This window comes from Plectrocnemia conspersa, unplaced genomic scaffold, assembly GCF_051122295.1.
Source record: "Plectrocnemia conspersa isolate PC_06_02 unplaced genomic scaffold, ASM5112229v1 ptg000001l, whole genome shotgun sequence".
In the NCBI taxonomy this organism is placed as follows: domain Eukaryota; kingdom Metazoa; phylum Arthropoda; class Insecta; order Trichoptera; family Polycentropodidae; genus Plectrocnemia; species Plectrocnemia conspersa.
In genome coordinates this window covers 12,747,407-12,762,131 of record NW_028277165.1, presented here as the reverse complement: position 1 = coordinate 12,762,131, position 14,725 = coordinate 12,747,407, and the positions used below count along the sequence as shown (strand labels likewise).

The window sequence follows — 14,725 nt, the reverse complement described above, 5'->3', positions numbered from 1 at the left end:
TTTAATTTACAAGAAAAGTACCTAAATAACTACAATAATAAGACTTCAATCTTTTTCAACGCAATGAAAAATGGCACAGATTATCTTTATTCCAAAACTATGCAAGAATCCAAGTCTAGTCTTTTGCTTATTTCATCAAAAATGAGAAGCAACTTAAACAAACGAGAAGTAAAACTTCAAGAAAGTAAATATTTCTCAGCTGCTTTCCTAGATATAAGTCAGGCTTTCAACAAAGTGTGGCATATAGGATTAAAATATAAAATCAAAAAGACACTACCTCGCCATATATGTATATGATTTTTTTAGTAGATATTTTATAGTAAAATATCAAGACGAAACATCCTAAATCTGTCTAATAAAATTAGGAGTACCTTAGAACAGTGTTCTAGAGTCAGTTCTGTATTTATTATAAACAACAGACTTGGCAGTACCTACGCCACCTTTGCTGACGGCATTGCTATAATGAATCCGGATACAGCATCTACGTATCTCTAAGAAAAACTTATCAATATAGAGAAATGGCTGCGTATTTAAAGAACAAAGGCAAACTAGCTAAGCTATGTCCATATCACATTTATTATGAAAAAATAAAACATGTTATCCCGTGCGATTAAAAAATGTAATAATTTCTCAATCGGATGATGCAAGGAATTTAGGAATGCACTGTCACAAAAGGCTTACCAGAGAAACTCATATTTGGAGAAAAGAAAACCACTAAATATGACTAATTAATGGAAAAATTCTTTCAACTGAGAGTGGGGAATAAGCTGCTTATTTAAGCCAGTTTGAATATATGATAATCAATTCTGGGGATCAGCAAGCAACTCCAACATAGAAATTATTAAGGTTGCAAAATCAAATATTAAAAATGATATTGGATGCACTGTGGTATGTCTCAAAAATTGTTTTTCACAAATACATAAAAATGATAATTATCAAGTAGTATAATATGCAAGACAAAGATACAATAAAATACTGAAGAAACATCCCAATTAATTGGCCAATAAATTTATTACGGAGAGATCGACTAAAAGATTTAAAAAATAAAATGATTCACCCAAGTAAGATTTAAGAATAAAAATTTTGCTGTATATCAGGATAGAATGACAGATTGCAAAAAAATACAAAATTATGTAATACATGAAAGTATTATGTCATATTTTTTTTTTAATTCCGCATATCAGTATATTCCGCATAACAAATAGTAAACAAAACACTCTAACGGGTTTTTAGTTAATCGATTTACATAACAATACTATAAAAAAATATCAAACCACATGTAAATTAAACACACAACGTTTTGCTGAGTGTACAATCGCTAATACCACTAATTTATATTATACAAAAAATGTTGAATGCACGCAACATTATCAAACAATTTTTAATGAAAACAAGATAAAAACTTGTAATTTATTATTATATAAAGTTTCTTCATTACACTGTTAACAAAGAATATAAAAAAGTTTTAATTATACTCAGAAGATGAATAATCGCTGCATCAATGAAGTGTTATATTCTACCTTTTCATTAATTTTAAATTTTCTTTATAATACCAGAGAAAAATTAAAAAATCTAATTATGAGTCATACAGAATATTTAAAAATTATTACGCGTTTTTTTTTTTAATATTTTACTACAGTTGTTTTTATAATATATGAATATATATATTTTTAATTTTTCAGGCTATTCCCAGTTACCTGAAACGCTACAAATCTCACGAGCTCACGAACCCCGAAGGTCTGCAAACATCGGTGCTCGGTATACATTTCCTGGTCACATCACAGCATTTTCACAAGGGAAAGCTTAAGGTAAATTTGTGTTTTAACCACGAAGAAATTCGCTATAACGCTCTCGAGCAAAAATGGTCCGCCGACCAACACCCACGCCCTTTGCATATTTAAACCTCGAACGCCATCAATAATGTATAAAGCTTTGAGAGCAAAATTTAATTCTTTTATACACACGCGATCATCCGAAATGTTCATAATTGAGAATTCTATATATAGGAAGAAGAAACCGCCGAGTCTTATTGGCGAATGTTTACCAGCTTTGAGATTAAGGCGTGTTATTTCTAGTGTATATTTATTCTGTCGAAAATCTCCTCAAGAGTTTGTTCTCGGATGAAGTTTAATCTCAGAAGCTGCTCGAGAAATCCGCATGTAATAAACCATACACACAAACGCATGTATTATATAACAAATCAACGATTTGCTAAGCCATACAAGCAATATAATAAACGAATGGTATTACGGCAGTGAGCCAATTAAAACATATTTATACAGACTTTAAGTCTAAGTTTTAATTATTAAAAAAAAAAAAATTACTACTCTGTGAACAAACGGCACAAACATTTTAATTAATACATTTACTTAAATAAATATGAATAAAAATAATATATAAAGTTTAAATACGGAATAATATGATATCATATATAAGTAAACAAGATGATTCAATAAAAATACAAAACCTTTACAATAAATAGGTTATTAAAATTATAATACTTAAAATAATTTTACTGATAAAATTAACATTATTATTATCGTAAATATTTTTGAATTTATTTTCAATGCGTTGGCTTTCCATTGAATTTACTCGATCATATTAACTTAATCTATGCGAGAGTTGACATATTTCTTTTCATTATATTATCAAAATTATTAATTGACTGTCGTAGCTTGACTGACGTTTAATTTTAATTACACAGACAAGGAATAGCGTCAAAGTTCGAATCGATTCGATCAACTATGTAAGTTATAACTCGACATAAGCAATACTTGCAAAATTGCGCCGCTAAACTATAATATATTTCCTGGTACTACTACATTATCGTGAAAGCTTTTTGCATAATATGCGATGGAACATCACTCTGTCTGAGCGTCACAATTTTAAAACTATCAAAACATCCGCATTGAAACTTTACTAGAACATAAATCTTTGCAAGTTTATCGATTTCTCATATAAGAGCAGTGTTTCTACACGTATTTGCGTAGACTTGGATAATAGTTATATATAATTAAACATTACTAAGAAACGAAAAATCTTATTTATGTATGTATAATATAAATTGATACTCATCAGAGAGCCATTTGTACTTTCAGTGCTTTGTTTCAGAATATTAATTTTGTCAAAACTGTATGCAAGACATCCACTTTAATATTTAATGGTTATCGTATATTACTATTATATTCCTTTAATAATATATTAATAATATTTTTAAATATCTAATAACTATTTTTTTTAATCGTCACTAAAATTTATATGTTCCATCTCTAATACGCTAATGAAGTGTCTGCAAAGATTTTCTATATTTTTTCATTAATAATTTAAGCTTAAAGTATGTTATATTTTAAGATAATTCGATAAGAGTATGATTGCACCCTTGAGTAGGTGTATTTAAGTTGTTAATTTCGTGGAAAATATCTAAAAGATAAGCAGTTTGAAGAATCTAAATTGAATCTTAGAATCTCGCTACAGGATGGTGATTTTACTCGGGGGAAAAAATTCAATCTCATTGCGTAATGATATAACTCGCTATAGCACTTTTCCGGGAGATAGCCATCTGCCTTTATTGTTTTATAGATAAAATATTGTTTTTGTTTAAATAATATCGCTATCCACACAATATTTAATATTTTTGTTTAGCTTAAGATTCCGGGATAAAGGCGACTTTTATTGTTATAATTGTGTTACTTTTATTAAAAATAATTGAAAGGAGAAGAAAACATTAGATTTTACAATTATCACAATTGACTATAAACCGTTGATAAGTTAATTTGTTATGAAAAAATTATAGGTGCTTTATGAAATGTTAAAATTTATGTTATGGTTTAAAGTGCACATTGCATTAGTTTTACGCTAAGTTTTAGATCTAGATTAAATTGCTGTATTTTTTATTCGGACTTTCATAAGTAATTCATAAAAATTCTTTATCATCAATTTTTCGCCAGATAAAATAATAATTTTATTTTAGCATCTAAAGAAAATGTTGTCATATGTCATATACAAAATTATCTGACATATGTAAAAATCTTACTATTTTCACTAATAATTAACACTTTTTATTATTAACCTCTTTTGTTAGAAAGTTAATTACTTGAAAATTGTATGCGAATTCAATAGATTGAAAACTTCTAAAACACGTCAGAATATCATTATAATTCGTTTTACTATCGGAATTCACTATTCCAAATTTAATTTATTGTTCCGCCCTAATATATCTCTGCTAAATTGAATTATTTATTATTTTACATAAAATTTTGAAGTAGAGGTATTTTCTAAAAATTTTCCCTCATAAAATTTTTCATATTATGATATTTTAAATTTAGCATAATCATTATCATCACTTAATAACAAGTACACCATGAATTATGTTAATACCAGTATAGTGATTGGATTTAAACCAATTTTATTTCACGAGCCCTTGCTTCACCGTTAAAAATTACTAAAAGTTTTAATTTTATTTAAACAGTTAAACGCATTATAGTGAATTTTGACAAAAATAGTGTTAAAAATTACATAATAATTTTAATAAAATGTAATACTATTAAAAAACACAATTAAATTTATCATCAAACTATAAGATTAAAAAAAATCATTAATATTTTTTCTTATTTCACGAGAAATCTCAATTAACAAATTTTTATAATTACTAGATATAATCAGCAGGTGAAAGGCAATATAACATCAGCTTAATAAAACATTGTAAATCTTTTACTTTCACTATCGAGTTACTGTGTTAGAGCAAACAACTATTTTCATTTCTCTTATGTTTTGCAATTTCAAAACAGTCCAAGATCTATGTAAATTAAATTAGACAGGTTAACCCAATTTTAACCCTTAGCAGACGAAACATAGAAAAATCTCGCGTTGTCCTAATAGTGGTCTTATGGCAAATTAACCCTTTTCAATTAAAAATTATATGCCAAAACTTTATATATGCATTTATATAAGGTTTACCTATCTATACATTTTTTTGCTTTTACTGTTTTATTGTCCATCCATATTTTCATATTATCAATATAATTTATAATAATTCGTTATAATTAATTACAAAACTAAATATTTATAAACGAGAATAGCTACTACGGTAAACTTTTATAAATATGAACACATTTAAATATTACTGAAAAAATGATAATTTTGCCGATGAAATACGATGAAAAACAAGATGTATCACCCAAGAAGACGCAAATATTTACCGACAAAGCTTGTTCTAAGTTCTAGGAAAGTTCACTGATTGCAATTCATCGACCAGTAAATTTGCCCAATAGAAAATTCACTGATCTGCAATTCATTGCATGAAAAGTTCACCAATTCTACAATTGATTGCCGATGATTTATTTAATAAAAACCATGAAACGTATATAATTTCTTAGTTTGTCATTTTATCGGTCAATACATATACATTTTTTTTTAATATTTCCGTAACAATTGATCAAATTTTTATGGAAATTAAAATGAAACGATAAAAAAGGGTCTAGAACGTTTCATCGACGCCGTTTTTTCCCCAGCCGATTAATTATTTTTATCATCGCCTATTATAATTTTTTCAATATTTAATTTTGTGAACTATTCTCATTTTATCTTTTTATTAGTAGAGCGAATTTAATTTATCGAATTGTTTGGATATATATATATATATATATATATATATATATATATATATATATATATATATATATATATATATATATATATATATATATATATATATATATATTTATATTTATATATATATATATATATATATATATATATATATATATATATATATATATATATATATATATATATATATATATATATATATATATATATATATATATATATATATATATAAAAGCTATAAATTTTTCCCATAAATAAACAATAACATGAAACCATATTGTAATTTTTTCTTTCTAATAATAGACCAGACATTGATATATGTATAGGTATTCGAATAAAAGAAACGGATATGATAAGTTTGTGATTACGTGAATATAGTAACACTTGGGTATAATTTCTAAACCATAAAACTACATAATACGCGAAAACATGATATAGATAAAAGCAGATAATATAAAATTACTACTAGTTTTAATCGACTATTTTACTTAAAACTTGTTCAGGTTTTCCAATTTTTAAAGCAATAAACGAAATTGTATTTTCCTTTTATTATCATTTTTTAATCCAAAATTCTACAAACTGCTATCGTTTAATTTTTTCGTTAAAAATATTTCATTAAATATTTTTAACGAAAATGTATTTATATTTTTAGTAAATCATCCGTTAGGAATAATGATATTTCATTTTAAACTTATATTTGAGGATTTAAATAGTAAAATATAATCTCGTATGCGTATTCAAGTTAAATGTATTGACAGTAAATATTATTATTAGCTACAAAGATTATAAATACATGTTTACATGGAAAACATTTTTTTTACTCTAATATCAATTTAGCTTATGTCGTCTTAAATCTCAATACATAATTATATTACCGATAAATAAAATGGTTGAATACAACTATAATATTTTAAAATCAGCTACTTGAAATATTTTTAATTTTTTACGTCTATAGATTATGTTTTTTTTTTAATAATTTAATATGTATTTTATTTTAAATTAGTTTGCTAATAATTATTATTTACATTGATTTAATTTGCAATATTACTATTAGATTACATTTAAGTCAACAAAAAATAAGTGTGTAAATATACAATTTGTATCTATATGTAAATAAATAATTCATTTTCTTAAATTTTTAAATAAATAACAGAGCAAACGTAAAGAAATCTTTACTTTTTTTTTTTATAAAAATATGTATAATAAAAAAATTTAAATTTAATAATTAATTTAAAGTACAATTGAATTAACTACTAAATTTATTTATACGTAAATATAATTATAATTAAAATCAAATTAATTTTTAATAAAATATATAGCAAATTAATATATGTATAAAAAATGTATCTTTAGACAAATCTAAGATATCTCAAGTAGCTGATTTTAAAATGTTATATAACCATCTAATTTATCGTTATTATAATTATGAATTAATTTATTCCTACATTTTGAAATTTAAAAAGATGTTTATTATTATTAAGTTAATTATTATAAAAGTAAAAAAAAATCATTTCAAGTAACAATGAAATTTTTTAAGAAACTAGAAAAGTAGCATTATTTTTTTATAATATACACAATTTTAGTTTTGATAATAATATTTTCTGTTAATGCTTTTTACCTAAATGCGCATTTCCAATCATATTTTACAATTTAATCCATAAATAAAAGTTTGAAATGTAAAATCATAGCACTTACACTAAAGAAAAGATTTTCTTAAAGCAAATATATATTTTTTTTTAATTTTCTACAAAATTTGCCAAAACGATAAAAACAAAAATGAGTATTCAAAACTAAAGCGGTGTTAAAAGAAATAGAGCGATGGTAAAAATAATTTCTGTAAAAGTTTTTTTTAATTGATTGAAATTAAATGCAAAGTTACGGAAATATTAAAAAGATATACATATATTATATATTCGCCGAATAAAAAATAAACTAATAAATTAAATACGTTAAATAACGTTTAATGGTTTTTAATAAATAAATCATCGGCGATTGTAAATCAGTGAATTTTCAATTCGACATTACCGGTTAGTGAATTTTCCACTGTTCGCAAGTAATTATTAGATAAAATCAAGATTCTACCCATTTACTGTCCTTTAATAACATATGTGCCTGTATCTGTTTTTCTTTGTATTCCAAAATATTTAAAGACACATTAAAACACAAATAACTATTTTAAATCATTATCTGTTGGCAGAATCAACTAAAAATCATAACAATATACACGCAACCTTTTATTACATTATATCATAAAATATCATTTCAATAATATTTTTGATTGAAAAGACGTGACATAAATAATGGAATATAAGGTCCATTATCACGTCACTTAGGTTAAATAATAAAATTAACTGATTTACAGTGTGTCTTAACCGTTAATGTTTAAAATTAAATCAAAAATTAATTTCGATGTTATTTTGATTAATTTATATTGTAAAAGATATACTAAAGTATACATATTAATGTCTTCATATTACAAAATACTATCAACATGTATAGTCTTTTATATGCAATCTCGGATAATTTTAGATCCTTTGTTTTTCACCCACTTCTTGGTAATTAATCCCACATATCTTTTAGACACGTCTTCGCTTATGTACCTACTCCATTACGCACAACTTGAATCCTTTTCAGATCCGGTGTGCGGCCCACATGTACGCTGTTTACTGGCAGAGTACCGAGAAGAGCATAGAGGAAGAGAGGGCAAAGAGCAGTCACACGTCAGTTAGAGGCGACGGGTTTGATACAATAAATGCGCCTCCAGAGAGTCAGCACGTGGCACTGATGTACCCCGTCCACGGCACGGCCCTGGACCCGGACCCGCCGCCGAATCTGAGGGATTCCGCCGGAGCTTTGGGTAAGTTTTGGAGAATTCTGTGCGACAAACAACCGCACAAATATCCTATTTGCACCCCGAAACCTATCTGTGTGGCCTGGGCCTCGATCCCCGTCAAAGCCGGGTTTCAATTGCGCGGATAACGGTAACGAAATCGTAAATCCGGTCGGAGAGGCTTTGAATTGATAGGGGATAAGGAAATACCGGTAGGTCCAAAAGTATCAATGTAAACCTAAAAATAACAATTTTTATCAGGACTTGCCCTTATCTTATTCAGTATTTTCAGGAAATTTTATTTATTTATTTTATACTGTAATATATATGCACGGCCTAATACAGAAGTCGGCGAACTTTTATATCTATTATCCTAAAATATATTTATTTACGCCGGCGTTAACCCTTTGGTGTAATAGGGAGAAAAATCGTAAATTATTTCAAATAAAAGGGTTAACAAAGAATACAATTATAAATATAAAAAATAGAAAATAAATCAATATTCTCATTATTAAACGAAAAGATTCCTTTGAAAACATTTTTACTTTTGATTCTGAAGAAATAATATTGTTTCATATTTTATATAATAACATCAAGATTGAGATATTTTGATGTCAGAGCATTTTGAATGCTGTCTTCGGGATGCAATCGATATCTCTGCTTTGTTTTTATATTCATTAAATAAGAAAATCATTGTACGCAGAGGTGGGTTGTGGCAAAAAGCAGATACTTCTTGACTTCCTCCTCGTGTGAAATTTTGAAAGCCTTTGTAACTCTTTACACACACAAAATATGACAGATTTTCTTTTCTTTTGAATTCAATACGAGTTTCATTATTGTATCGAAGTGCAAGAATTGCTTATACAAACCCTTCAGGCTCATCTGATATATCAACAATTTCATCTAGATCTCTTAAATAATCAGAGAACAGCTGTTTGAGTTTGATAATATGACTTGTAGGGTTCGAGATATGAGGAAATTAACTCTGGTTCAGCCTTTAGCCTAATAGCTTAATTTTAATAAATACTAAACAAAAAAAAACATCCAAAATTAAGGTAAAAATATTTTAATATAGTAGTGGTCAATGTTTTTTTAATGACAATATACCAGCTATGAATTTTAAAATATTGCCTATACTTTAAACTGTACTTTTTGTTAATAAACTGAAAGATATAGAATAAAATAAACTGAGATAACCTAATTTAAATTAACACTATAGTCGTACAAAAGTTATAAGTACAAATCCTATATTAATTCACAATTTTTACTAATTTCTATTGTGTCTAAAAAACACAGATTCAATTTTCTTAGTTTTTCTTAAATTTAGTCATGATTTAAAAAAAATCAAGCTATTTCGTACATAGTGACATCTATTGTTAGTTGATAATTTTCGCGATTTATGCCGAGTGGTTTGATTTTGCAGTCATACAGATAAATACCGGAATAGCTAGTAATAGTTTATTTTAGAAATACATGAATAAATCAAATAAATGCAGTTGCAGAGCTTCGAGGGTTGAGTTTATATAATGCGGTATAAAGAAGTTACTTTGTGGCTATTGTGCAATATTGCGTATCCTGCACAATCCCCACATACTGTTTAAAACCAAACAGTTATCATTTGCGTAAATTCTAAATTTATATTTAACGGCTACCTGATTCTCATATTTTAAGATTTTTATTTTAATAATAAATACATCCATTGTCTGAGATTCCTAAATTTATAATTGAAACTTCCACAAAATAATAAAATAACTAGATGTCGCTCATTTAGATCAGTCTGGTATTTTACTTACTACTTCCTTAGTAGTGTATGAATACGTTCATCCATTTGTAACGTATTGATCTAACACATATAATATTACAATATTGAATTGTATGTTTAATAAATATTCACAATAGTATTATATAGCATAAATGCCAACTCTACAATTTTAACAATAATTTGCCGTAACATTTACATATGTATAAATTTAATTATTTGTAACTATTCAAAAGTTTTAATTGTAATATCGCAATTATTGTGTATATTTACCAAACCAAATTTAATATGTTAAGCGATCATTGGAAGGGTAGCAAATAAAGGTAAAAAATAAACTTAATCCTAGGAAGGTATATGTAAATTCAATTGTTTTAATACCAGTGATTATTAATATATTCACAAATTAGTTATGCGATTAATTGAGCACGATCAAATTTGTTTTTATATTCTAGTAAAATCTGTGTTCATAACCAGTTAATTCAGACATCAGAAGTAACAACAAAAATTTTGAATGGCGGTCGATAATTAATTTCTTTTTATAGAAACACTTACATGAGAACTAACATACTGGCCAACGAAACCAAATTGTAACCTATCGTTGAAACACTTATATATAATATCATAAAAGCAGTAAATTTTGGGTGCCACTCCCAAATCATATATTATTATTTTTGATAGATTCCAGAATCAATTCCCCATATTGAAGGTCGGTGCTCCTTAGTATATACCTAACAAATAAAGTATTGCTCAAAATATTATTTTAGTAAAGTAAACTGATAAATATTATATATTATCAGGTAATTTATTAATAGAGAACCCTAATCTGTCACCGAATCATTGATTTGCCTTTAGAAATAAACATTCTACAATAGCTAAAGTGCATAGGTTTTTAAAATACATCAACTAAAATATTTAAAATAAAATATACTGCTCAGCCGAATTCTTAGATATTATATAACCCATGCTTTTGACAAAGTGTAGCACCCTTGACTAATCTACAATATTAAGAGACTGCTTTCACACATTTTTCTAATAATTCAATCTTTTAAATTAAAATCGAAGAAGTAAACACAAAACTGTACCAAATATCATCAAGCGTGCCTCAGAGCAGCGTTATTGGACCAATGCTGTATTTCTTATACAATATAGATCTAAATCAGAGAAGTTAACGATAATTGCTACATTTTCCAATGACTACAATAATCGTATCTGATATTGACTAATCTGCAAGATCATCTCTTAAAAGTCTTGACTCTCCTAATAGCGAATCAGAGCAAATAAAATTAAATTGATTTATGCTAAATTTACGCTGAACAAAAATACTTGTCCTTAACGAGAAATGGATACCACAGCAAACTCTGCCAAATATCTTGGAGCTTATCTCCACAAAAGACTGACCTGGAAAACTCATATTTGGAACAAAAGGAAACATCTGGAATTTTGCTGGCTGTACTGTCTCACAGGACGAAATTCAGGTTTATTATTGTAAAACAAAATAATAATATACAACTCGGTGTGGTTTTATAGAGCTCAGATTTGGGATGTGTACCTCCATATTTATTATCAATATTCCTGAGAGATTCTAAAATAAATTCCTTAGGTTAATGCTCCTTGATTTGTGCCTAACAATTATATATTAAGTGACTGTAATTGTGTCAGTGTAAAAAAACAATTAAAAATATAAGTACACAATATTTAAACAGAAAAAAAATATTCTATAAAGAATAATATATTCTGTTTCTGTTATATTTTATATTTGTTTAGTGTTTAAGCAATTAGCTTTATTAGCTAAGTAAATAAATAAAATCTTATACGTACACCAACTAACTTATAATAAGATAAAATAGTAAGATAGAGATAAGACTATAATTTAACTTATTTAAACATATTATAATTTAATGTTAAATATTTAAAGGAAGACTTGAGTGTGAGACACCCTACTTGTTATTATTGTTAATTCATTCCCAAGTGCAAATTTGCTGGAAGATAGAAGAAAGAGAGAAATATATGTTTAAAATACATTTAAAAACTGCTTATTGTCCAAATAGATTGCATTTTAATAAAAGAAGAAGAAATATTACATTAAAGTATATATAAATAATATTGATGTTTAAAAGTAATTGAACATTTTAATAAATAAATTACTCACTTCGCCATTATGAAGAAGGTAAGGATTTGTAATAGTATAGGAAGACCTCAGGGAATTACATCTGCTAATTGTTCACAAGAGCGTGGTAAATCGTGCCTCGTACACCGCATTTTCGAATGCTTAAATTACCCCTATAAAATAACTTTAAATTTACTACTTTTGTGCCTGCAAATGCGTAAAATATATAATTAAAAGTAAAGTAATGTATCTTTAATGTGTTTAAAGTATATCACACACAATACTTCTAAATCCTCATATTTGCATAATTTCCATACCTAAATGCAAAACATTAATTACGTCCGCATTACGCACAAGAATAACAAACCAACGAAAAGATACCAACCCCCGTGCGACCGACCAAGCGGAAAATTTATGCAAATTTTTTTCATTACACACACCCCACCTCGAAAAAATCACATTTTCCCCTCATGCGAATGTGAATAACGACCCAACAGGTACATAAGTAAAAAATAATAGTATCCGCTACTAGATGCTATTTTGCATTATTAAATATTTAAAATCAAAAGTTGAGCGTAATGATAAAAAATGTGTATAAGGCATATATTCGGTACATTGTGTGGCTTTCCACAAACTTTTTTTTATTTTTATTTTTAAAACAAAAATTGCCTAAATGAAAAGGTATTTTTTTTAAGACACATTAATAAAGATACTTAATTTATTAAATATAAATTATAAATTTGTTTATATGCAGATAATTTAGTTCGCTTCGTAATCTTTCAAAATTAATTTGGAAACCAATTCTGGTCTAGAAGAACATCCCATCTTTAACTTCTAAAAGCCATATTTAAGAACTAAGCACTTTATTTTATTAATAGGCAATACAACAGACAAAGTTCAGAAAGAACGACTAAATACAAAGCGAAAAAAATAATCTTGAAAAAAAGAATAAGTTGATGACAGATTTAATTTTTGCTTTTTAATAATATTATTTACATTTAAGTCTTATATTTTAATAAAATATGTTTATAGTCCTTAAAATTTGAAAACATTTTAATATGATATTTTGAAAAGCCCGTCTTTGATTTAAATCTCCTCAGTGATTTTCCTATATGCTAATGTTAAAAATATTATTTTCTTCTCTAATACCAAATTTCAAAGGCATCCGTCTTTTCATTTCTTTCCTCTCTACATTTTACCACATGCATAACAAACTGCCGAACAGATACCAACCCCAACCGAGCAAAAAATTATGTTTTCATTAAAAACATACCTTTGGAAAAATCATATTTTTCCTTCTCGCGAATATGAAAAACGACCCAACAAGTACGTAAGTAATATTTCCATTGTTTTCCAGGTGGGACTGGGAGCAAGGCCCGGATTGATGTTTCCTCGTTGTGCTTCGCCCTTTTGCTGCTGTTCTGTGCTAGGACATTAAGACATTCGTTCGCAGGTGAATTGTACCACAATAGACGGTGATATATGCGTTCAACAATAACGATAATAAAGTAAAACGCCGTTTAATACCGAATATACTAAATGCGTGTGACGCACACATAAATATACCTATATTTTACTAAAGCTTGAATGCGTGCAGGGTAATAAATTGCAAAGTGTGAATGCGGTGTGTTATACGTTGTACCTATATACGTTACGATTATTGTTTTGAAGCAAATGTTATAAGGGAGTTGTCGGTTTGCATACAAGGCGCTCTCGAGAATTTTTCATATGTACGGTATGGCAGTAAAAGTAACTGATTAATAGGGATCATATTGCCATTTATTTAGAAAGCTATTATTACCTAATTCATACATCATTACATTGTCAATATTTCTTACATTTCATGCTCATTACTACCTTATAAGTCACAAAGGAAAACACGCCGCTTTTGTCTTCTCCGAGAGTGGATTTTGAAAGAGAAACATATGTTCTTATAATTTAAGCTACATATTAAAAGTATGTTCTTAATGTTTTAAAAGGCATAAAATACTTAATTGTTAAATTACATTTTGTTCAGCGGGTAAAAGTTCTAAACTTATACAATATGTGTTATTGATCGGAATAGGTAGAACGTTTCAATTGTTAACAATGTAAGATAATAGTTTCAGATTGATAGAGACAAGTAATGATCTAATATTTTAACGATCGGACGATCGTTTATTTAAATTTAGTTATATTTATGTCGATTTAAGTTTACCGGCTTGTATCTAGATTACAGACAGTTATGCGACAGTTAGTAATGAGTACTTTGATTGGGAAATATCTAAATTTGATCCAAGAAACCGTACAATTATTTGACTAATTTAATTGGAGTAATTATCACGGTATTTCTATTATTCATTTTTAAAAACCAGCGCTTATACAGCTATATATATATATATATATATATATATATATATATATATATATATATATATATATA

The 14,725-nt window shown here is 26.9% G+C and overlaps 1 protein-coding gene across 1 annotated transcript in view; it reads left to right on the top strand.

The window, feature by feature from the left end:
- The window catches only part of LOC148238894 (uncharacterized), an 82,871-nt gene extending 68,966 nt beyond the window's left edge, over nucleotides 1-13,905 (top strand). Inside the window, exons 5-7 of the mRNA XM_088188057.1 lie at nucleotides 1,683-1,808; nucleotides 8,242-8,464; nucleotides 13,661-13,905. Of these exons, the coding sequence (XP_088044183.1) occupies nucleotides 1,683-1,808; nucleotides 8,242-8,464; nucleotides 13,661-13,782 (471 nt within the window). The 3' untranslated portion in view covers nucleotides 13,783-13,905. The remainder of the gene's footprint in view (nucleotides 1-1,682; nucleotides 1,809-8,241; nucleotides 8,465-13,660) is intronic.
- Nucleotides 13,906-14,725: the final 820 nt, after the last annotated feature.